This window comes from Pelecanus crispus, chromosome 4 (assembly GCF_030463565.1).
Source record: "Pelecanus crispus isolate bPelCri1 chromosome 4, bPelCri1.pri, whole genome shotgun sequence".
Classification (NCBI taxonomy): domain Eukaryota; kingdom Metazoa; phylum Chordata; class Aves; order Pelecaniformes; family Pelecanidae; genus Pelecanus; species Pelecanus crispus.
In genome coordinates this window covers 36,045,315-36,069,205 of record NC_134646.1, presented here as the reverse complement: position 1 = coordinate 36,069,205, position 23,891 = coordinate 36,045,315, and the positions used below count along the sequence as shown (strand labels likewise).

Sequence of the window (23,891 nt, the reverse complement as noted above, 5' to 3'; positions counted from 1 at the left end):
GCAAGATCAAATAGACTCTGAAATTTTCAGGTGAGATGGGAGAGGAAGACAATGATGGCAGTAACTTCTCAATCTCCTTTTGCACCTTCAGAGGACAAAAAAAAGGGACAAGGGTTAAAAATGCAATTATGTTTTGCCAAAATCATCTATGAATTAGGTTGGCACAGAATTCCCAAGGTTCATGCACAAATCCAGAGGTCCTCAGTATCCGTGTAGTGAGAATTCTCATATCATAGAATCATAGAATCGTTTAGGTTGGAAAAGACCTTTGCGATCATCCAGTCCAACCATTAACCTACACTACCAAGTCTACTCTAAGCCAATCAAGGGTAGACTAGACTAAATCATGTCCCGAAGTGCCACATCTACCCGTTTGTTGAACACTTCCAGGGATGGTGACTCCACCACCACTCTGGGCAGCCTGTTCCAATGCTTGACAACCCTTTCCGTGAAGAAATTTTTCCTAATATCCAACCTAAACCTCCCCTGGCGCAGCTTGAGCTTGAGAAGGAGCGCCGTCCAGTTTCTTTTGCACATACATGGGACAGGGTTGTTGCCCGCTGCCTCCTTGCATCTTGGCTTGTGGCACCTGCCCCGGGATGGCTCCTGAGGGGTCCCCGAGGGGCTGAGGGCAGGGGGCTGTTGCCACCATCAGAAACTGGGAATATTCCTCAGGCAGCGCTGGGCGACGCTGCTCGAGTCTGTCGGGACGGTGCCCTGAAAGTGCGGCACCCCAAAGCATCGTGGTGCTGTTAAACCCCGTGGGCGGTGGGGCAGCACAGAGTGCTCTTTTCTGCCCTCACCCTCGTTGCCTCCCCTCAGGCAGGGGCTTCATCTCGTGTGGGGCAGTCCCTGCCGAGGCGATGCTCAGCCCTGGCACTGCCGGGGCCTGCAGGGCGGGCGCTGCTTTGGCACGCTGGTGTGGAGAAGGACAGAGGCAGGCATGGAATCACAGAATTGTAGAATCATTTAGGTTGGAGAAGACCCTTAAGATCATCAAGTCCAATCGTAAACCTAGCACTGCCAAGTCCACCACTAAACCATGTCCCTAAGCACCACATCTACATGTCTTTTAAATACCTCCAGGGATGGGGACTCAACCACTTCCCTGGGCAGCCTGGTCCCTCGCTGTGAAACTGGGGGATGTGGCATTGCCCGGTATGGGTTGCCAGCTGCTGAGCCCTGCTGGGCGGTCCCTGGGTCACTGTGTCCCTTCCCGTGTAGAGCAGCTGGGGGCCGTGAGTCCGACAGGCCGGCTGAGAGGGGCTGCGAGTTCCCTGTGCTCCCAAATCTGCTCTGGAGGGATTGACCCACTCGTGCCCGTTCAGCTGCTGCCAATGTGGGAATGGGCTTCCACCGCACACTTCCTCGGCTCCCTGGAGGCAACCATGGGACATACCTTCTGGGATATCATGGCATCTGCATACGCATTTCCTTGGATTTCTCCATTCCCCTCACCCTGGAAGTGCTCTGTGCTGTTCTCTTGGGAGAAGGGCAGCCCTCATAAGCAAGCACGACGCCAAACTTGAGGTGCTTGACACATGGGGGGTTTGTGTTTGTGTTGTTTTGTGGTTTGTTTGGTTTTTTTTTTTATGGGTGAGTCACTGTAGAAGTGATGAAAAGGGGTGATATGGCCAAAGTACAGACGGACACATCTGTCAAACCCAGTTCCAGCTATGAAACCCATTTTGCACAGTTCACCTCTTTCCTCTGTCTCCTGCCAGTTGCCAGGCATCTCCCTCATGGGCCCCCAGATTCCTTTTGGTCAGACTGTGACAAGCCCTGACACCTCTTGGGCAGAGAACCACGGGGTGCTTAAGGAACCTGCAGTAGCTTACCAGAAAAAACCTTTCTGACATGAAGTCACTGCCAGCAGTCCACTTGGCAGGAGGAAAAATGTAGCTCCAAAAGGAAGAAGGACATCAAGGCATTTCCTTTCCTCCCCTCAAATCTCTTCATTTCTGTGCCAAACAGAGGCGAGTGCCCTCGCTTCTGCTTGGAGCGCAGTTTTTCCTCCCAAGGAGGAGGTGTTAGTTCATAGTACGGTGCCGAAGGACCTCTAGTGTCCCTTTGTAGCTCATGCTCTGGCCTCATAGCTCTAGCTCGGTATATGATCAAGATCATATATCTTGATCTCAAGACCTTCCTACGTACTGTGGAAGGAGGTAAGGTGCCCACAGCATGTGCAGGGAAGTGGCTGGGAAAGCCAGGCCGTGTTGCTCCTCCCTGGGGAGAAGTCTATTACTGTCTGCCCCAGGTTCACCTTGCTTCACTTCCGCGGCTCCTCCACATCCGTTTTTCTTCACTGCAGGGGCCTCTGGGTGCCTTTTTGTGCTCCACAGGCTGCTCCATTCAAACGTATCACATGAAATGCGTCTGGTGTCTCAGTAACAAATTTTCCACTGCATTTCAGTGAACGCCAGTATAAATCTGTAGATTCATGTTGTGCTTCTTGGGACTTGTAGAGTGCCCCTCCAAAATCTGTGCTTAGTATTCAGCAGCATAAAATTTTCTTAAGCAGACTGAATTTAATTAGTCAGTGGAAGCCATTAGAAATACAATGAAAATGCTCTTAACGTGTTTTGATCCATTTCATCATTCACATGGGTATCCCTTCTTTCATCATCAGGCTGGTCCTGTGTGCATCGCTCCAGTGAGAAAGCGTGGGAGGTGGGGCAGGCTGGGTGGCCTTTCTCGGGGCGGGGGGGAAAGCTTCCAGGGTCTTGGAAGGCGGGGGGAGATTTAGCTGAGGACAGGAGACACTGTGAGAATGGAAGCAGGTGGATTTTCTAGGTTGATGTATTTCTGAACCGGGCATTTCACTCGCTGCTTGACTTTCTGCAGCCAAGCAGACCCTCCAAATTTGCGTGAGCTCTTACTCAGGGTGCAGGGAGCAGATGAAGGGTGCAGGGAGCACCTAAAGGATGCAGGGAGCAGCGGAAGGATGCAGGGAGCAGCGGAAGGATGCAGGGAGCAGCAGAGTAGGTCTCAGCGTATAGAAACCTGTAAGGGACGGACACGGGCGGGTCCCTCTCCGAGGTGAATAACGAAGTCAAAGGGGTGCCTTTTCCACTTGGGAAACCCCAGCACCCCTCCGCCCGCCTCCTGGTTCCCCCTCTGCTCCCGCCCCGAGCAGCAGGCGGACCGAAGCGAGCCGGGAGCTCACCCCGCCGCCCTCTCCTTCCCAGCGCGGGGGGCAGAGCTCGCCAGCTCCTGATTTTCGTGGATCCCGGGAACCGGCGGCGCCCGCTCCTCCTCCCGCTGCCGCCGCGCCCGCCAAGTTTCGGTTCCCGTTTCCCTGCCGGGGCGGGGCCTTCCCGGCGCTGTCCCCGGCGCTGTCCCCGGCGCTGCAGAGCTGCGGGGCGGCCGGCGGCGAGCGGGGGATGGCGGCTGGACGGCGGCAGCGGCGGCAGCGGCGGGGCCGGGGGAGCCGCTCCCCGCGGCAGCCGCAGGGTACGGGCGGCACCGGCGCGGCGGAGGGGCCGGGGGGCGGCGGGTGGGAGCCTCCTGGCCGAGGGCGAGCCCGGCGCCGCAGCCGTGGGCGTCGTGCTCGGCCGTGAGACCCTCCGGGACGGGGCCGTGCGTGGGCGAGGGCGGGCCCGTGGAGGGGAAATGGCTGAAGTCGCGACCACCTGCTGCGCTGCCTCCCGGGGAGGGCGAGCCGCTGCGTGGGGTGCCTAAAGGCGTCCCGGTGCGCAGCAGTCGGGGGAGGCTGGGAGGAGGCAGCGGGGATAAGCGTGAATTTTCCTCTCTGGTTAATCCCGTTGTGAGTAAGCTGGGGAGGTGAGAAGGGCGGACAGCGAGGCTCCAGAGGTGCTGGGTAAGTCAGGGAAGGCTTTGCTGATGACTGCCTTTCACGCTTGGGCATCCTGGCTCTCAGATGCTTGTAGGGCCACGCGCGACTAGCCGAGTAGATCTGGTGCCTCGGGGTCAGGAAAGCGCCTGCAGCCCATCAGCTGCAGCCAAGAAGGGTCTTCCTTCTGCTGGAAATCGGCAATGTGTGAATTTTCCATCACTGCTTCTCTAGTGTCTTGTAAAACATCTGACTGCAAGGCATCCCATCCCCAAGGCTGGGACAAATCTGGGGCGGTCAGATAACTCAGGAAGCGCTTTATCTCCCCAGGACGCTCCACAGCTGTGCAGAAGTAACAGAATGTGCTTCTGCTGACGTTTTGCTGATCATTGTGGGAACCGGTGGCACAGCAGCCTAAGAGATGGAGAAGTGTCTTTTAGTGATAGCCAGGAGAGTTGTCTGGCATGAAACCAAGCAGTGGGTAGGATGCTGAAACCCCAAGGGGCCTGAGAAAATAAGTCATACACGCTTGTCTCACTTCTTCCTGAGGAGCAGAAGCTCTTGGTGAAAGCAGTAGCACGCAGAGATCTTGGGGAGGGGGCCAAGATGGTCAAGATGCCCGCTGCCTTAGCGTGACCATCGTGCCTGTCCGTATTTGTTCTGCAGAACAGTTGCAGAGGAATGAGAAGGTGCAGTGTTCAAACCATGATGCAACACATATCCTCGTTCTCTCCGCCGATGGGAAGCTTTCTGAACAGTGGACTACAGCTTCAGGTGGCTGCTCTAAGACAAGGTAAGAAGCTTTCATGGGTGGAGGTATGGATGGTAACGGTCAGGGAAGGTGGATCACTTTTACTAAAGGTAACATCCAAGAGATGTTACTCAGCAAGAATTGCACTGATTTTGAGGGTAACAGCAAGATCTGAGCTGCTCGAGATGCACAAGACAGCTTTCTCTCAAACTTAGTAAGCGTTTGTAGCATATACCAGAGTAATGCAGATGACTTGCAAACCACACGTGGCTTGGGAAAGCTGCAGGTGAAAGACACAAACACATCTGAACTTTGCCACCTTCTGATTAAGCTGTGAGGGTAACCATCATCTAAAAATGGCACAGCACTTTGCTGTGGGATTTTCTGTTAACTTGCCCAGGGCTGAGCCTGATTCTCTTTTAGTTTCCCATGGTGCAAACCACAATCAAATCAATTAGCACAGCTGTGGTAGGCTAGCATAAAAGCAGGATAAATCAACTTACAGGTGACCTGTATTTTTCCACATAATTCCCGCTAAGCATGCTAGGACTTGGTGAGCAGGGGATCTTCTTTACTTTGTCTCATGGCACAGCACCCATCTATTTTGACTTGGTATTTTTTTTCCTTGTTTTTTTAGGCTGGTGAATGAACTAGGAGACAAAGAAATTGTTCAAATAGCATGTGGGGACCAGCACGCCATGGCACTGTCCAGAGGTAGCCTCTTCCAAGCACACTTCTCCTCCAAATGGGAGTCATGTTATGGCAGACTTCTTCTCGGAAGGGTGTGTTTGAACACCTTCCAGTAGTTGGTGACATCATTAGAGAGTAATGAACAATGGGTGGGGGACACAAAGTGCGCTGGCTATCAGCGCTGCCCTTTCCTCCCAGTGCCCAGGGACCTGCAGCTCTGTCTCTCTCCAGTTCCTGAGCACTACCCCTCCACAAAGGTGTGTTGTGGAGAGCGGACGTGGCTGCCCCACTCTGCAGTCACCAGACCTGATCATTCTTGAGTTGGAGCACCTCTCTGGTTAGGAACTTCTTGCAAGTATGGCTTTAGAGGTGGAAACACCCTGCCTTTATTCTTGCTGTGCTGAGTCACACGGGCAGCATGGGACTGCCCCAAAGGGGTCAGAAGCAAACAGGGAGATCTGGTTGCTGCTGATGGTCTCACCTTGCAGCTAGATCCCTGATTTTCGCTCCCACTCCCAAAGTGCAAAGGCTCAAGGGAAGCAGTGAGACTGAGCTCTTTTCTTTTGTTCTGTGTGTGAAGGAGGCAAGCTCTTCACCTGGGGCCAGAACGCCCATGGACAGCTTGGAGTGGGCAGGAGGCAAACCATGCTCATCCCCCAACCACAGCTGGTGGAAAGACTAAAGGGCATCTCACTCGCTCATATTGCTGCTGGAGGAGCTCACAGTGCTGTGGTGTCACTCTCTGGAGCTGTGTACTCTTGGGGAAAGAACGATTTTGGACAGCTGGGACTCGGACACACAGAAGGTAAGGAAGGACAGCAGTAGGAAGGTGTTTTCCTGGTCAGTGAGCTTACTGCAGACACAAGAGTGGCTCCTCAGGACAGTCAAGCCTCTTTGGAGCAGCAGTGGACAGTAAAGTCTTTTGAAGAAAGTATATCTGGATAAATTCTTTGTTTCCTGACCAGGAAAGGCATGCAGGGACAAGGGGTTTAGGGGTTGTATTTCTACAGAGAACTTCCAATCATTTTATGTGGCCAGCTGGATAGTGTGGGCTCTTAAAACCCTATGTCTCAGAGGTCTCCCTTCCACTCCCATTCTCTCTCCAGGCAGGAGAAGGAAATTCATTTTATACATCTTTGCCTTCTTTAATTCTCTGTACACACAAGGTTAGAGAAGAATTAAAATCATCCATTGTCGTCAAACCTAGAAGGCTAGAGCAGAGTTGCCCTAGCCAGACAGAACCTCAAGTTAGCGGGATATGAATGAGTCCATGCCCTTGAGAGTCAGATATTTTGAAGCCAAATACCTTTTGGCAAGCAGATGTGAAAGCGCTGTGTTTTGTTTCAGATCAAATGTAAATGAAAATAAAATATTATGAAAAAGACAGAACATTATGAGAAAGAGTGTGTTACAGTGAAGGGTAGAGAACAACTCAAAACCAAGTTGTAAATACATGAATTGCTGTAAGAGAGGACTGAAAAGTGCTAAACCCGCCTATTTTCTAACTCCTTTGTGTGACCCCTCAGTACTCTTTCACTTCAGCAGTGCTGTCTTCTTCCCAGACAGGGACTGCCCATCATATATTGGAGCATTAGAGCACTGGAAGACTGTATTTATCTCATGTGGGGCAAATCACACTGCAGTTCTCTCCAAGGTGAGTCTGAAATGGAAAGTCAGTATCTGAGACCTCACCCTGTGAGAAGAGATACACTGCTAAAAGTCAGCACGGAGAAATTGGGATGGCAATGCCTGCTTCCCTCTGAGTCTGAAGACTATCCCTAGGGGATGCTAACTAAGCTATTGGGAAAACTGGCCTTTTCACAGATTCCTGTCACCTGCGTGCAAACTTTTGCAGGGAGACAGTGAATGGGAATCCTGGAGCAAAGAGGTGTAGTTCAACTATCAGTACTTTTATAGCATATCGGGGACTTCAGAAAACAGTAGCTAAGTCACTAGGGTTTACTCATACAAGTAAAATTCTTAAGCAACAGGGAGTTATTCTCAGGAGTTAAATTGCTTTTCTCAGAAGCTAAATGATTTGGACATTAGACAGTGTAAGATTAGGCTTGACGCGAAATGAAGTCTACCTGTGTTTGACTCAGGGATGTTTTGAATCAAGTCCCGTATAACAGATCGTGTCTTGCTGGCTCTCGCTCTCGGTGGTGACCATTTGAACGCCGTTAGTAACGCAATGATCCTGTTGTTTGTTTCTTCATCTTCAAGGAGGGGTTGGTGTGCACCTTTGGAGCAGGAGGGGCTGGCCAGCTTGGTCACAACTCTACCCGGAATGAACTCGTGCCTCGTGTGGTGGCCGAGCTGTGGGGAGCAAGAGTTTCGCAGGTTGCCTGTGGCAGGTGGGAAAGTACCGATAACGTGCCTTCTAAGGTCAAGGGTCTCAGGGGAATCACTGAAGAACAGTAGGGAGGGGGAGTCACCAAGATGTTCAAATCCCTGTATCCCAGTAGGTCAGCACTGTCAGAATATCGTCCACTCTTCAAGGGTAAGCCACTCTCCTGCCACAGCCCCAGTGAAAGCAGAACCCTCAGCCCCTGCTGAGCAGAGGGAGAGGGCTGCAAAAAACACCAGAAGCCCTTGGTTTTTTGCTCTTTTAGAGAAACAAAGGGTGTACTGGGTTCCAAAGGGCAAAAGACTGCCAAAAGCCTGCGTCGGCAAAGTCACTGAATTCCCGTCCACTTTGACAAACTGGTGGGTCCTTAGAAAGTACTGAAGAGTGGTGATAATTATCCAGTTTCATTCTGCCTTTCTGGAACTGGGCCAGAAAAAGTCTCCTGTTGACTTTTCTGGGCTTTGTGTCAGGCTCAGCAGCATAGAAGTTGCGCTTTTAAAAATGGAAGGGCGTGAAGCTAGCGAGGCATAACGCTTTGTTTTTGTATGTGGAACCAGGGTAAGTCACAAACATTGGAGTATAGTATAGGAAATTTGAGTCCATATGTTTCTTTATTGCTGAATGTTTACGCAAGGAAGTGTCCTAAGACTTTGGTTAAAGGGATTCAATAGCTGGACTTGTCAGGACTTCTAAAGACAAGCCTCAGCTTTCTACTCTGAAAACGCATCTGTAAATTTTATTCTGACTAGCCCAGTGATATTAACTTATTATGACCATTCTTCTTTTTCTGAACAGTCAGCACACCCTGGTCTATGTCCCCTCCTTGGACAAAGTCTATTCGTTTGGTTCTGGTGAAGGACAGCTGGGAGATGAGAGAAAGCCTAATCGGTTGATACCACATCCCATCAATTCACCAGTGAATACTGGAAAATTCTGTCAGGGTAATGACCATTGCAGATGTGTACAATCTGTATTTATTTCTTCCACGGAGATGTTTGCTTTCTTGATTTCATGTTTACACTGGGAGGCTGACATTATGTCTCATGCTTGCTTGGTCATCCCAACAGATTCTACAATGGGTAATTTAATTTGCTGCTTGATTTATCATCATGGGTAATGGCCACATAGAATCAACTTTTCAACAGACAGCTACTATCTGAGGGGATTTTTTTTACTGTTCCACATCTGTGCACTGAACTCTCTGAAGATAATGACTGCCTCTTCAAATGTTCCTTTGAAAATCTTTTTATTCTTTCACAGGAAAAAACACGCCACAAAAGGTGATTGAAATTAGTGCAAGAAGAAACAAAAGCATTGTCCTTTGCAAGAACAAGGTGTGTGCATATTTGATCATGGCTTCTAATTTTACCATTGTTCACATTACTGCTGGAAACGTTTGGATTTTCCATCCTGCTTTTAGCACTCCAAGTTCATGTATGTCTCTTGCAGTTCTTTCTGTGCTTACCCAGAAACTAACTTGTATTGCAATTATATATCTGTTCTGTGGTTAACGCATCTGGATCGTGCTGGATGACCATTAATTTGTTCATACTTAAGCTGATATCTTCTTGTAATGATTGGCTTGAAAAAAAGAATCCCATCTGCTAGACCTGTAATCTTGTCAATATTTTCATGCATTTCACACAGAGTTCCTTTCTGAATGGAATTGCCACTCTGAATGATAAAGAAGTGGATGCATGGATTTCTAATTCCAGTTCACAACGTTGGGAGAGCATAAAAAAGTAAGTCAGAAACCTGCTGGGTTTTTTTCCCCCTTGATACATGATTTTATCTAAAAATTACTGTTCTTTGGAGACTATTGTAGGAACTGATGTTCAAGAATTTAGCCAAGACAGAATCTTGTACCAGCACTTCTTACCTAGATTTTGCACAGGAAAAAGAGATGCTGATAAGCAACAGCCCTTCAGCAACCCTTTTGCAGGCACAGAGCAGACGTACTGCCTGGCTTTGGAAGCCTGCCCTCCTCCTCTTGCACAGGATGGTTGTTAAGTTGATGAAGAGCTGACAAGTTAAATCCGTGAAAGATTCGGTCTGCAGACTGAGGCCTTGTGCAAAAATCGTAATCCAGAGTACCCAAACTAGAACGTTTTGTGCGTGTCAACATCTAAAAATCAGTGATCCCTTCTTTAGCTACCCATTTTCAAAAGCAGTAAGTACTGCTTTTCCCACTACTGTGGGACGCCTTACGCTTCTGGCTGAGAATTATGATTACGTAGTATTTTTCAGATGTTACATGGGAGGTTTTTTTCTTTGGGCAAGTCTGACTCCAGCTGCTGATTCTAAGCATTTAAAAATCTTGGCTAATTTGGATCTAAATGTTTCCCTGACCACTTTTAGTATGGTTTGGATCGTATGGAAAGTGGTTGTTGAGAGCGTGAGAGTTGGGTTCTTTCCAGATCTCAATAGGAAGGGCCTGACAGCAAATCGCTTAATAAAGTAGCTGCTTCAGTAAGAATAGAACCAGGAATACAGGTAGTGAGTAAGTCTAATGTCCCTTCAGATGATGGGAACCCGGCTTTTGTGCAGCCCCAAATGAATACCCTGATGGATTTTCCCTCAGCGTGCTACAAAGATCCCATCCGTAGAGGGGTTCCTCCCCATCCCATGCCGCAGTGCCTTTTATTTTGCATAACAAACAAAACCAGATAACATCCCAACCTGTCAGGAGAAGATATCTCCATTGTAACACCCACCAGCATGCAACACAGGCTGGCGTGGGGCACTTGAGCCGGTTCCCTTACAAGGCCCCGAGAACAGAGGCGGCTCGCCGAAGATCACTAACTCCTTGAATACAATGTCTTCTGCAACGCTGTCAATAAAGTGGCACCAAGAAAAGTTTTATGCGGTCAGGTTCAGACACACTCGTACACGCGTTTCTTGTTCCTTCAGAATCAAAAACCTGAAGTTGCTACTCATGTTGCAAGGATTGATTTTGGTTTGTTTTTTACTATCAGGAATATCAGACTGATCTTTTCATCTGAGGCTTGCATCAACGGAAGCTTCCTGGAGAAAAGGTAGCGTGCGCTGACTTAGGTGTCATAGAATGTACTGGCTGCATGTAAACTGATCAGAAAGTGTTATTTTAGGCCACGTATCTAGAGAAGATTAGTCGTATCTGAATTTGCAAGAAGCAAGTCTGTATTTTTCAAAGCCCGTGCTAAAATTAAGTTTTTTATCCCCCTAGTCCTATTGAAATTTGCTACAGAAGCTCACATTCCAGCAGATTACCCCATAGTGACATTTGACAGATGATGGTAAGGGTTGAGTTGGCATCCCTGGAGGTATTTAAAAGACGTATAGATGTGGCACTTAGGGACATGGTTTAGTGGTGGACTTGGCAGTGTTAGGTTAACGGTTGGACTCAATGATCTTAAAGGTCTTTTCCAACCTAAATGATTCTGTGATTCTATGATAAGCCCTTTAGTCAATATTACAGCTTCCAAAGGATCCATAATAGCTCCTCCCGGCACTGAAGTGCAAGTTGTGGGGTGAAATGCAGAAACTGCCTACCATTAATAGTGCATAGCTACAGAAGACAGGAAGGGCAGAATATTAATCAGGTCACACCACAGTGAGCATATCTTCTTAGAACAGATGCAATTATACCCGCTGGAGCTGGGGCTGAACTTTCCAAGTATTTTCTGAAGTTAGGGTGCTTCACTATTCAGTCAGTAACAAAAACGAGCTACTCACATCATTTGATGTTCTTTTTTTCCTCTGTGATAGAGACAAACATTTCAAAACTTCCAAAGAAGTCTCAGGTGTAGACATGTCAGAAGTGCAACGGTTTTATGAGAAGATCATCAAGAAGCCAAAAGTCTTCCAAGAGGTAAGGATTCGATATGAGAATTCTCACTACACGGATACTGAGGACCTCTGGATTTGTGCATGAAACTTGGGAATTCTGTGCCAACCTAATTCATAGATGATTTTGGCAAAACATAATTGCATTTTTAACCCTTGTCCCTTTTTTTTGTCCTCTGAAGGTGCAAAAGGAGATTGAGAAGTTACTGCCATCATTGTCTTCGTCTCCCATCTCACCTGAAAATTTCAGAGTCTATTTGATCTTGCCTTTCCTTCTGCAGAGCGAAGATGACAGCTCTTTCCATTCTCTCAGTCTGCTAGCACAAGCCATCACAAAGCTCCAGCCAGAGGACCTGCAAACTCTTGGTAGGGTTTTATGATGATAGAACTGAATGATTTAAATGCTTGGTCATTTTTGGCTGTGGAGCAAGAGTTAGTGTTGCTGAGGTAATTTGTTCTGGAGTTCAGCCTGGAAGAAATGCTTTCAATAGAAGTAGAAACATGCGGACTACACAGCAAGACACAAGAAAAAAAAAATTCTCAGTCTGAGGTTTACTCATTTTTGTGGTGCAAAATTAAGCTTGCTTTTTTTTTGTTTAGTTCATTTGATAAAAAGAGAAAATGCAGCTTCATCCAGAAATTGCAGTTATTTGCATGTTACCTGTGATGCATACTTCACTAGCTGCTTTCTTCACAGAATGCCTGTGGTCAAATCTAGAAACATCCTTTTTCAAGGAGCTGGTCACTCTATATCAGAGGGTTTCCTGGAAAAACCTGTCTCAGTTGATCATGGAAATCAGACGTTGGCAAAGAAACCCCTACAACCTGCACCCACATGAAACAGAGACTCTGCAAATACTGCAGATTCTTTACCAGGTGAGAAGGTGTTTGGATCCTGATTAGATAGGACGTATCAATATGAGTTGGAGTATTTTAACCCTTTTTACTTGTTGAATTCTCTGGGTGTCCTTCTTACAAGGGAACACGGGGCCTCGTCATCTGACATGGCCTCAGGAATCCCTTTGGCTCTACACCAGCACAGCTTTGAAAGAATCCTGCTCTTGACTTGTGCCTGGCTGACCCTCTACAGAAATGAAGAGCTGAAGCATGTTACAGTCCCTGGCAGGGAGCAGGGGGAGGGATGCTTTCAGTGGTGTGAGGAGTGCCTGCGTTGATGCATAGGAGCTATGGATGTGCTACGTGCTGTCCATTAGGTAGCGCGCCCATTCCCCTTTCTGCTGGTGAGAACCCTCACCCCAGTGACTGCTCCCAGCATTTAAAAGACAACCCACCTGCTTGGCACATCGTGGCTGCCACAGTAACACTGCATGATGCTTTCTTTAAGAGCCTGTTACCTGAGTAATGTTCTGGGACAACAGAATTAGAGCATCTTTAGCTGCATATGAACAAGGGGAAGAAAGGGGGCAATAACTGTATTCTTCTTGACAACCGTCCTTTCTCCTGCTGAGATGTTCAAAGTTTAGCAAAGTCAAGAGCTCAAGCATGCACTTAGCATGAATCAGAGTTGTTAAATTTTGTTCAGATTTGAATGTCCTTGTGGCTGAGAATGCAGATTTGGGCCTCGATGTTTAGACTCTTGAATCTTTATTTATCCAGATAAATAAACTCAACAGTGCAGCAGGCCTACTCCTCCATAAGTAGTTACATCATTTGGAGCTTTACATGCTCACTGTCCCCCCCAAAATCATGTCTTTGCCAGGCAACAAGTTTGAACATGAATAGGGAACTTTGGATTGTCCTGCAGCATGAAAGACACTCAAAGTGAAACATACCTTTCCTGATGGAGTCCTGTTAAGGGGTCTTCACTGTAAATGAAAATTGCTTTCCTGCTAGTTCATACATGGCTTTCTGAGACTTCTCACTGTTGAGTGCTGTGCTACTTGTAGCACTTCATCCTTCCACTTCTGCACAGGGTCTCGGAGCTCTTTCTGCGGAGAGCCCTGTTACTCCTTAGTCCTGTCCTGCCACACAGACACATAGCTCACTAGATCTGCTGACACCCCTTTTCATACTGTGTGTATCAATGCAGGTGAACTCCAGAACTGGTTACAGAGTACAAGAAAACAACTTCTATGTGCCTCAAGTGAAAGAGATTATCGGATGGTCTCCACTCTTTAGTCTACAAGTAAGGATAAAATCTTACCAGCAGTGCGAAACACTTTTTTTTCCTGTTTTATTTAAATGAGTTGATATATATGAAAGCCAATATGTATGACTCTAGCCCAGTATATCTCAAAGACAATGTGTTTTCCCTAGTCCTCCAGCTGTTCTAAATTAGGCAAGCCATTTACCATCCCAGTATTTTAGTGGCTACAATAGTGCTTTTCCTGAGCTGACCCCTGGTTCTGAGAGTCGGAGCTGTCCTCCAGCATCTTAAGCAGCTCTGTTTGCTTTGAACTGGTGATCAGTGTGAAATAGCACCATGAGGGATGGTTGCTATGCTTCTTGATACTCTGGATTTTATTATGCTTAATTAATGGAAATATTGTGAGGTCTCTTTAAACCTGTATGTAGAAACCCTATTGAGCATTTCAATTTACTTACATCTAAAACCAAAGCTGTGGTAATAAAAAATAATCTGTGAAATGATTCATTTCTTGGTGACACGAAGGAGTAAAAATTAGCTACCAAATGCAACCAGTGTCACAGGAAGCAGCATGAATTGGAAACTGGATAGTAGGGGCTTCCTTAGTCAAAAAATGCAGTTTTCTGGCAACTTGGCTGGAATTTGCAGGGCAACTGCCTAATTCTTTCGTAAGTTGTCATTTTGCTAATGCACCAATTTTATACCAACTAACCAGAGCAGAGGAGGAGGTTTGAGAAACAGCATAGAATCAAAAGCCAGATAGGACCTTACCTGAAGTTGCTACCTTATCGCACTGAAGCTGTAACACTTTGAATTAATTTGTATACCAATATCTACTTTTGGTATTACAGATAATAAACCAAACAGTTTTTAACAACAATGTACCAGAACCTGGGTATCCAGGACTTTTTTACTACGAGTTTTGGTTTAGCTGAATTATGAAAGATGCTATTAAAATCACTATGTCTCTGTTTTATTCTCGGGGCACTGTAACACAAGTGTCTGCCTGCACAGACCGCTCTGATGCCTCTCTGTCAGGGTTTCCCACTCACAGAAGCGTTTAGAAGCTGCTTTTAGAAAGTGTGCCTCTGTTGGTGTAGTGTTCATGTACACAACAAGGGCACATTTCAGAGGTACAGGAATTTGCCAGGGTACAGACTGGCAGCGTAGTCTGCACATGTACCCCCGAACTCTGATTTTGCAAGAGAAAATCAACACGTCTTTTTTTCTTCCTTGTCATTTCAGATGGTCCTATGGAAGCTGACCAAATATCCATGCATCTTTGACATGCACGACAAGATAGCCATTCATCATGAAGAATGCAACATTCTGTCCTTTCCTCATGTAAGTGTGACCAATTTTTTTACAATAAATAGAAGAGATAAACACACTGCTAATATGCTGTTACTTCAATATTCAGACATACAGTATACTATGGATAGAACCAGAACCCTGGTTTTTTCCAGTCAGAAGACAGTGCCTGCTGCAAGACATATGGTCCCATTTAAATGATGCACCACCTGAGCAATTCAGGAAGATCTTAAAGGTAAGATACCAAGTTGTATTATTTGTTAGCTCTGAATATATTGCTGCAACGTTCTTTGGTTTTCAGTGTTACTGAAGTATTGGTAGAAGGGTTTCAGTATTCATTGAGCATACAAAAAACCAGCTACTCATCAAATTAAACACGTATCCACGGGAGACGTAGAGTAAACTCTGGAGGGCAGTATCTTAACATTCTTGTTCCAGGTAGCCATCAAGCTTTGTTGGTGTAAGTTAAACGCAAGTGCTGGTGCTATTTACTGTGAGGTTGCTTCGGGGTAACGTAATAGGATTGCATGGGAAACTGGTAGTTGGCAAAGTCTGTTACGATTACCGCTAGACTGACTTTAAAGACTCTAGGCTTAGTTTGCTGTATGGGAAAAATCTGGTGGCTGGGGAGCCAGTATTAGAGGCCAGCAAGCGACACAGCCGCAAAAGCCGTTTCTCTCATGGAGATGCTTGCCTGAAGGGAAAGGAGGGATAGTGCCAGCAAGAGATGAAAAGCTGATGATAATGCTGCTGTCTCCTTGTGGCTTTAGTCTGTGGTTTCCATGCGAACCCAAAGGTTCTGGCAGCTGTATTTTCTTCAGGTATTGCAATGCTAGCCCTGTCCTGCGAACGCCATTGGATGGCTGATGTGGGAACAGGGCAGCTGGCCAGAGTGGAGCTCAGCTTGGGGACCACGTGCCGTATCGGTCACTAACACGAGGGCCGTCAGGGTCTGTCACCACGCCTGTGCAGCAGGAACTATCAACCTCAGTGCCATGTTACCCAGTGCTGGTTTGTTCCAAGTGAGCCTTCTTGCCAACCAGAGCTGTAAAAGCTTTTCCTTCCTCTGTGCTTAGGAGAAGGTTCCTAGAGCTACCTTTCCTTCCCCTTCCTCACTGCATGAGCTGAAAGAGGCAGTAAGACTTGTGCTCTGTACCGTCCTCTAGATCTAGAGTCTCTCTCCACCAATTGTACGAGGAGCCCTGAGCTGCACTTAGTCAGCCTTCAAATACACCTCTTGTGGGCACTGCCTTTCATACTGTGCATTGCAGCATTATTTGCCCAGCAGCAGCCTGATCAACTCGACTGCATTATTAGTATCCCACCAAGAGACACTGAAGTCTGCAGTATTCACAACTTGGTGCTGCATTTCTGAATTATTCAGGAGGTAAAGGACATTCACGTGCCTGTGTTGCAGATATAAGCCACCCAGTAACAAGACATCAAAAAGAAACCCTTGCAATAGATACCATAGCATTAACCTGTCCCCTTCGTAGCTGTGTCCTGTTAAGACATTTTGTCAGGCAGTACCGAGAACTGCACGTGACACCCTCATAGTAGTCTGTCACTCCATTCTCTAGCGCTGCTGTAAATGAAAACAGGGAAGCTTAAAGTATTTAGCAGAACCACCTTCTGTTCCCTCTCTACTGGGGAGGATTGTGCTAAGGGGAAAGATACTCTACGCACTTAAACAGCACTTGTGGCTGCCAACTTGGCTACCAAATCCTGCGCTCAGTTGGAGTTATTTTTCCTCTAACCTGTCAGGAGATGCCTCTTGAACGAAGATGACCCAGCCTGGCTATCAAACTTAGGCACTCAGACACATTTAACAAACAGTACAGGGACATACATCTCCTGAGCAGTCAGTGGAATATGTTGTAGGCCACTCTAGCAAAACCCCCAAATGTACATCTATTCTGCAGCGCTGTCATTTCCCCATCTCTTTCTTAAGGGAAAAAAAAAAAAAAAAAAGCAGCTACTGGACATACAGACTTGGATGTCATCCAAGTAAATTTCTTCATTTAACTCAAGTTTTGTTATTAAACATCAGCCTAATTTATTTTATGTTCTTCTGACAGTGAGACAAATACATTTCAATACACACATCAGTTCAAAACAAAACCAAAGCTCGTAATTCAAAGAGAGATTCTTATCGCTGCATGTTGTTGCTGCTTATTATTTAAGATCAGTTATTTCAGTAAGGGTACAGTTCTTCCTCATAAAAAACAATCACCACCTAGAAGATTTTCATTAGTGCCACTACAAACGCATAACACTCCTGAAAAGATACACTAGAAAGAATTAGTGCTTCTTGTTATTCCTCCTCTTTTTCTGCCTTAGCAGTAATTAAGTAATAGGCTGCTGCAGAGGACTTTCATACAGTTCCAGATCCTGCTAGGAAAATGACGGCAGTCACTAGAGAGTGCCGGAAGGGACCTCTCTCAAATCAACTGCAATACCTGATGCGATTAAATAAACTGCGTTGCTTTAGAGAAGCCCAGGGGTTAGCAAACACATCGCACTAGTTGTGCCGAAAAAGCTTAATCCCCATCCAGGTCCACAGGTGGAAGAATACATAAACCGGTATTGTAATAGGAAGGAGGAGACTGTAGAAACATAAGCTGCTTGTGCTGGTGCAGCCCTGGGGGAAGGTTTCATCTACGCTGGCCGAGTAAAACAAGCCTGCTAGGGACAGGAGGGGAACAAGCACGGTCAGTGTGGGCAGGGAGGGGAGCATGCCTCCTCTGGCCATCAGTCCCAGTTCCCTGCTGTGGCCGGTGGGTCCTCAGGGCTGCTTCGAGCCCTCAGCTGGGGGCTTCTTCCGAGTCGTCCTGGCAGCCTCTGGGATCATGTTCGGGATGCCATCGATGACGGGGTATGCAATGCCCAGCTCCTCGTTAATGAGCTCGTTGGTAGCTTCGTCGTACCTGGCCACGCAAGTCAGGGGGGGGAAAAAAAAAAATCAAACCAAAAGGAGTGAATGACCCGGGTTTGCCCTTTGGCAGCCCCTCTCGCTCGACTCGGGGCAGCAGCAGGCCGAGGGCGGGCGGCGAGAGCCGCTCTCCCGCCGTGGAGGGCCCGGCGCGACCCGCCGCCGGCCGCCGCCCCTCACCTCAGCGGCCGCTTGGAGAGCGGGCACACCAGGAAGCGCAGCAGCGACGGCTCCAGCGGCTGCTGCCGCCGCGCCGAGGCCGAGGCCGAGCCCGATCCCTGGCCCTGGCCCTTGCCCTGCCCGCCGCCGCCGCTGGCTGCGCGGCCGCCCGCTACCGCCCTCCGCAGCACGGCCGCCGCGCCGCGCCCGCCGCCGCGCAGCATGGCCGCCCCGCCGCGCCCCGCCCCGCTTCCGGTGCGCCCGCCGACCCGCCCCGGGCTGCGCTGCGGGCGGCGCACGGTGGTTCCGCTCCCCCGCGGGCGGCGGTGCCGGTCTGCCTGGCGCTATGGGTGTCCCGGGGCTCGCAGGTGTCGTTCGCGGACGAGGCAGGCGTGGACGAAGGCGGGCCGTCCCAGGAGCTCTTCAGCGTCGCCGCCAGGACCCTCTGCCAGCCCAGCACCGGGCCCTTCCGCCACCACGCCTCCGGCCTGCTGTGGTTCCCCAGCCAGGTAAGGGGCCGGCCCGGGGAGGTGGGGAGCCCGCTCCCTGGAAGGGGCGGTCACGGCTTTTTTTATGTCCTTGTGTGTAACCAGGCCTCGAGCTGCGAGGACACCTTCTTCCGGGTCGGGACGCTGTGCGGCATGGCCCTGTACAACCGGTGCCTGGCGCCCTTCGCCTTCCCCAGGGCTCTCTACAAGAAGCTGCTGGGCGTCGCGCCCGCCCTGGAGGACCTCGAGGAGCTGTTGCCAGCCTCAGGCCGGTACGAGCCGGGCACGGCCCCAGCTTTTGCTGGGAAGCTGCTGCCGAGGCGGGTCCCCCAGCCTGGCGATGCGCCCCGAGATCCCCAAGGCCGTATTCGGGGTGCCCGCGGCACCTACGTTTTGCCGTTGCGGAGCTGCTCAAAGCCACAGATTTCCAAGGTGGTCCTTGTCTGGGGAACGGATGTTGCTCTCGAACAGAAGCTGGCATCGCCAAAATAAAAAGCCAAGCCCCATGGCTTGGAAGAGGTCAGATTTATGCTCCACATGAGATTAAGTCCGCACTGTGAATACATAGTTCAAAACCACTTTGAGCTGTAGTTTGGACTTGGAAGAACTAAGCGCCCAATTACTAACATTGGGTCTTTTTCTGATTTACTAGTTACCGGTTTCCACAATGATGTTACGCACAAGCACGGTATTACACGCTGCGGTTGTGCCGAATCTGAGAACCCGCATGTGGGGTTTCTGTGCGCTGGGAAAGGAGATTTCAGGCAGATGTAGCTGGGAGAGGTGCTGCTGCCACCAACTTACGTTCTAGGCCCCTGAAGCCCGGCCTTCCACACAAGTGCTATAAACAGCCGAGAAGATGAGAACCCCTTCCCGCAAGCCAGTGACTGTTGAGTGGACTGAAATGTCAGGTTGCCTGCAATGCTTTGAGAGGTCCTGCACCCCAAACCAGTTCTACCAGATCATCCCACTGGTCCACATTTAATTCCCCTCTAGATGATATTTGGAAGAACAAGGCTGTGGTCCAAGCCCACTTGCCACGGAACTTTCTTTAAAGTTATCCCCACAGGGCATGGGGATGGACTTGCCTGGAATCCTTTGCGGTGAAGGCATTTGCCCTCAGCTCATGGCAGCAGCGGGACGTAAGTGTACAGATCAGTTTAGGGCCCTATGTGAAGGTTCTGTGTGAGTATAGGTGTTCTGTATGTATATGCGTTTAAATACTGCTTGTCAAAGGGTGGTTTTCAGAGAAATTTGAAAGTGCATTGAATGATCTTGTTTCCTCTCTCTTTTTTCCCCTTTGTTTTTTAAAAGGAGTCTTCAGGGAATTTTGAATGAAGAATATGATCATATCCTTGAGAGCCTGGACATGGACTTCACGGTAAGACATTACTGTGCCATTCAGACGTGCCATGCATGTACTTGGGAAGACAATGTCCCACTGCAAACGACACAACTTGTCTGTAAACTCAAACTAGTAAGAGTGCTATGTCAGGTCCTACAGAAAGAAAGAATGACAGATGTAGCACATATGTATGTGTCGTATGTAGATGTGCATCCAATGTTTTCATTTATTTGTGTAGATAACGGAAGAAGGAGATCCCGTGGTGGTTGTTGAACTTAAAGAAAATGGTGCCAACATTCCCGTCACTAAGGATAACAGGTCAGTTTTATTTTTCTTTTTCTTATCCTGTTGTCTTGTTATGAGTATATGAAATACCATCTCTATACCCATCCCCATATACTCTTAGAAAATATTGAACATCAGCATTGTGCCATTGGTTTTGGTCCAGTAGGTTGTATGCTTTTGGTTCTTGCTGTATGTGCTGCATATGTGCCAGACGTCGGCAGTTTGTGCAAGCAGTGGGTAAGACAGGGGTCCGTGGACATCCTGGCATCTGCACATACAGAGATGCCTGGCCTTATCAGGGAAGTTCCTAATAAATGCATAAAATACCCCTGACAATATTTTCAGGGAAATACAGACAACTTGTCCGGTAAATCCAGCTATAGGTACACCTCCTTAAGGTTTTACTTACGAGCAAAATGTTTCCTCTTAGTTATGTGTATAGAACGAATCTTGCATATAACAGAGGAGGAGCAATCTATCAATAAGGTATTGTGTCAATAGTAACCTCAGCACAGGGGACAGAGAGAAATTCTGTGGCCTGAGTTATGCAGATGATCCGAGGACCCATAGGGATGCATGAAAGGGCTGTTTAGGGAACTTAAAATATAGCGTTTATACCGAGTTGGTTGTACAACGCCACTAAACGAATCCCCATCACAAATAGAGAGAAGAGTGAAACTGTACTGATTACCAGCCGTGCAAATACTTATTTTGATTTCAGGGTAATTCTTGGGCATTCAGTGGGAATTTTGCTGAATTTACACCATTTAGGCCTGCTAGGTTGCATCTTAACAGTGAAGCGTCTGATAGGATTTCACTGGAGAGTTCACATGAAGTACAAGCAGTGTTATCAAAATGAATCCACATTGGCCAGCATTCTTTTCTATTCGTGATGATCCTCCCAGCTTGTCCAGTGAATAAATAATTGCTAGTGATGACTGCTCTCAGTAAAGACTGAGTCTTTACAGTAGAGCAGGTCATACAGAATAAAGGAATAAGGAATAAAGTTCTCTATAATTCTCCTTTTAAAAAAGCACCTATTGGATTGCTTCCTTGATTCAAAATATCTTTGCAGGAAGGAATTTGTTGACTTGTATGTGAATTACGTGCTCAATGAATCGATACGGAAGCCATTTGAGGACTTTATGCAAGGGTTTTTAAGAGGCTGCCCGGCTAGAAGCTGGAAGATGTTTCTCCCTGTAGAGCTCCAGCTTGTTGTCCAGGGACACACAAAAGTTGACTGGCATCTGCTGGAAAAGGTATTGGATACAAGCACAGTGTACTTCTGCTATATCTGCTGAGTGTAAACTCTTTCTGACCTGTTCTTTTGTTGAGTGCATAGGTCATGAACAGAAAAACAGAAGCTCAAGGGACTTTCTCTTCTCTTGATTTGTGTCTTTGTTTTGAGTGTTTCTAATCTACATCAGGTACAAGAATAAAGGGGACTAAAAATAAAGCCGTAGCTCAAGGATTGTCATACGAATCTTTGAAAAACAAATGAACAAGCAGATTCTAGAGGTTAAGAGGATCTGAATATCTATGAACAGGATTATAACATTTATTGGATAAACTGTTGTTGCTCTAAATAAAAATAGAAATAGTGACGATTAACTGGACTGTTTTATTTTTCTCTCTTTGACAGAATGTGACATACATACAGTATAAAAAGTTAGATCGAACCATCAGGAATTTTTGGACTGTGTTTCACAAACTCCCAGAAGAAAAAAAGAAAATGTTTTTTGGTAATATATCAGGCATTTTAAACTTTTCACAGCCCTTTTCTCTCCCCCGCAACACACATTTTAGATGCTTGCACATGAAAAAAATTGTAGTTCCAAATTGCTTTTCGACATGTTCCCCCCCCATGTTTTTCTAGTGATAACCACAAAGAAGTGACACAAAGAATTGCACAGACACAGTTCTGACCCTTCTCACATCCCTTGAGGCTTGCCCGAGTGCATCTGGCTGCCTTGAATTGCCTTGCAGTTACTTTATCCTTTACTTTTGTGGTTATCAGTTGTTGGTCAGAGGCCTCAACTTGTGTGAGCAGACTATGCTGATGTAAGCAGTTTAGCTTTCTCAAAGGATCGCAGAAGCTAGCTCATCCTTTTTAAATGTAGAAGGTCAAACCTAGCCTGGTCTTTCTCATCCACAAAGTCTATATAAGTAAAAGTAAAAGAGCGCTTATAATTATGAGTCAGCAAGAGACCTTTATTACATTCAGGTACAAATTCAACAAAGCAAAATAATTAGCTTATGGAAATAGCCATATTTTTACACTAATTTTCCCTCATGATTTCCATCCTCAGATAACATTATCTTGTTTATTTTTTTAATTTGCTAACTTGTTTTTGGTTCTCTTTTTAATTTTCTAACTTGTTATTGTTTTTCTTTTTCCTCTTCCTTTAGCTTTTGTGTCAGGATCTGATCGAATCCCTGGCTATGGACTGGAATATTTTAAATTTTCTATTGCAGATTGTCAAAAACAAAATCCAGATGAGCTCTATCCTTCTGCCAATACCTGCCACCACATTTTGTTCCTCCCCAGATACAGCAGTAAAAGAATACTCAAGAAAAAGTTGCTCTATGCCATACAGCATAATGAAAATTTTGGCTTGAGCTAACTCTTGGTCAGGAGCACTTTAAAGCAAAAATAAGAAAACAAGTCTTTGTTTCACTTGTCATATTTTAATGTTTTCTACCCTGCCTTATTTTTACTGCACTTTGTAAACACCTGAGTGTGTGTATTCACTGAGATTTTATATTGATTATAAAAATGAGCTTAGACCAGATACCTGATTGTTAGATTATAAAGTTAGGAAAGAAGAATCCTATTTAACATGCTTTCAAGAAGTAAGCTGATAACCAAGTGTATTTACATATATGTCCATCCTGCCTGCGCTGTGCTGGTCTTGTTTAGTTGCTGAGCTTTCAGCAGCAGGGATTCTGTGATTCGTGCATTACCAAATATACAGCCAGTACATGCTGAGCAGTCATTGTTGCAAGAGGAAGCTAGGGTAAAGTTTTCATCTGTATTAGTTAAGGATTCTCTTGGGGAGCAACTAACGCAGAGGAGGCATGTTCCTGCAAACTGTGAATTGCAGGAGCAGTCTGTGCTCACCTGGATATAGCCTTTGACTTATCTGAGGGCAGTTCTTAGGATGAGGATTTGATCATTCCTAGATTTGTCAAAAGCTGTATTTGTAAAGCATTGATGGGCTTTTTATTATTTAGTGTGATAACACTGTGATATTTGTCATGTTTCTTTGTATCTTCTAAGGAGATGTTTGTCAATTAAAATTTTAGGGTTGCAGAATGGCTCTGTCTACAGAACCCTGTGGACATGAGGCTTGCAGGGCTGCTGGAAGCTCATTGTCAAAACAGTGCATAGCACTGGCAGGATATTGACAATGTGAGGCAGGATGTAAAGGAAGGATGTGTACTTTTCTGTATATTTTGCTTTGTGTAAAAATATGGAGAGAAAGAGAGAGAGAACAATCATGATTTTTCAGCAGTCATCTCTTTGGTGTATTAAATCTGTCAATGGACATACATAAAGATGACTTTTACTGTGTTGCATTAAATGATGATTGTTTAAATTTGCACACCTGTAGTTGTGTTCTTCCTTCATTATGTAGCTGCCTATGCATGACAGTGTATCTGTGTTTTCTGTCCTCGTTGATACAGGGAAGCCATTCACAGGGGTAGTCAAAGGCTGATGTAAGTGTATTTCAAATAGATGCAATGCATAGGCTGAACAAGTCAAGGTCTTCCACGTTTGCGCAGAATATGCTTTTTTTTTTCTTTAGGAAAGTAAACGTTTCCTAGGAAAGACGTAGGCATTATGAATTTCCTACT

The 23,891-nt window shown here is 46.8% G+C and overlaps 3 protein-coding genes across 3 annotated transcripts; 1 reads left to right on the top strand and 2 right to left on the bottom strand.

The window, feature by feature from the left end:
• The first annotated feature begins 3,383 nt into the window (after window positions 1–3,383).
• LOC104036135 (putative E3 ubiquitin-protein ligase HERC4) lies at window positions 3,384–23,638 on the top strand. The gene is made up of 23 exons (XM_075708678.1): window positions 3,384–3,468; window positions 4,460–4,586; window positions 5,182–5,258; window positions 5,815–6,039; window positions 6,797–6,888; window positions 7,458–7,588; window positions 8,377–8,522; window positions 8,842–8,915; window positions 9,229–9,323; window positions 10,557–10,616; window positions 11,329–11,431; window positions 11,589–11,772; window positions 12,104–12,282; window positions 13,457–13,552; window positions 14,759–14,863; window positions 14,934–15,059; window positions 18,284–18,424; window positions 18,509–18,675; window positions 19,718–19,784; window positions 19,987–20,066; window positions 21,109–21,292; window positions 21,676–21,775; window positions 22,443–23,638. Exons 1-23 carry the CDS (start codon window positions 3,384–3,386, stop codon window positions 22,655–22,657), a joined length of 2,859 nt encoding a protein of 952 aa, XP_075564793.1. The 3' UTR covers window positions 22,658–23,638.
• PIGY (phosphatidylinositol glycan anchor biosynthesis class Y) lies at window positions 16,312–17,576 on the bottom strand. The gene has a single exon (XM_009489652.2). The coding sequence runs from the start codon at window positions 17,574–17,576 to the stop codon at window positions 17,346–17,348; it is 231 nt and encodes a 76-aa protein (XP_009487927.1). The 3' UTR covers window positions 16,312–17,345.
• PYURF (PIGY upstream open reading frame) lies at window positions 17,610–18,139 on the bottom strand. The gene is made up of 2 exons (XM_075708681.1): window positions 17,937–18,139; window positions 17,610–17,751 (listed from the first exon to the last, which is right to left on the bottom strand). Exons 1-2 carry the CDS (start codon window positions 18,137–18,139, stop codon window positions 17,610–17,612), a joined length of 345 nt encoding a protein of 114 aa, XP_075564796.1.
• Window positions 23,639–23,891: the final 253 nt, after the last annotated feature.

Coding starts and splice junctions, on each gene's coding strand:
- PIGY (XM_009489652.2), bottom strand. CDS start 17,576: ATGGCCAGAGGAGGCATGCTCCCCTCCCTGCCCACACTGACCGTGCTT.
- LOC104036135 (XM_075708678.1), top strand. CDS start 3,384: ATGGCGGCTGGACGGCGGCAGCGGCGGCAGCGGCGGGGCCGGGGGAGC. Junction 3,469..4,459: donor GCAGGGTACGGGCGGCACCG/GCGCGGCGGAGG, acceptor TTTGTTCTGCAG/AACAGTTGCAGAGGAATGAG. Junction 21,293..21,675: donor ACTGGCATCTGCTGGAAAAG/GTATTGGATACA, acceptor TCTCTTTGACAG/AATGTGACATACATACAGTA.
- PYURF (XM_075708681.1), bottom strand. CDS start 18,139: ATGCTGCGCGGCGGCGGGCGCGGCGCGGCGGCCGTGCTGCGGAGGGCG. Junction 17,752..17,936: donor CTCTCCAAGCGGCCGCTGAG/GTGAGGGGCGGC, acceptor TTGCGTGGCCAG/GTACGACGAAGCTACCAACG.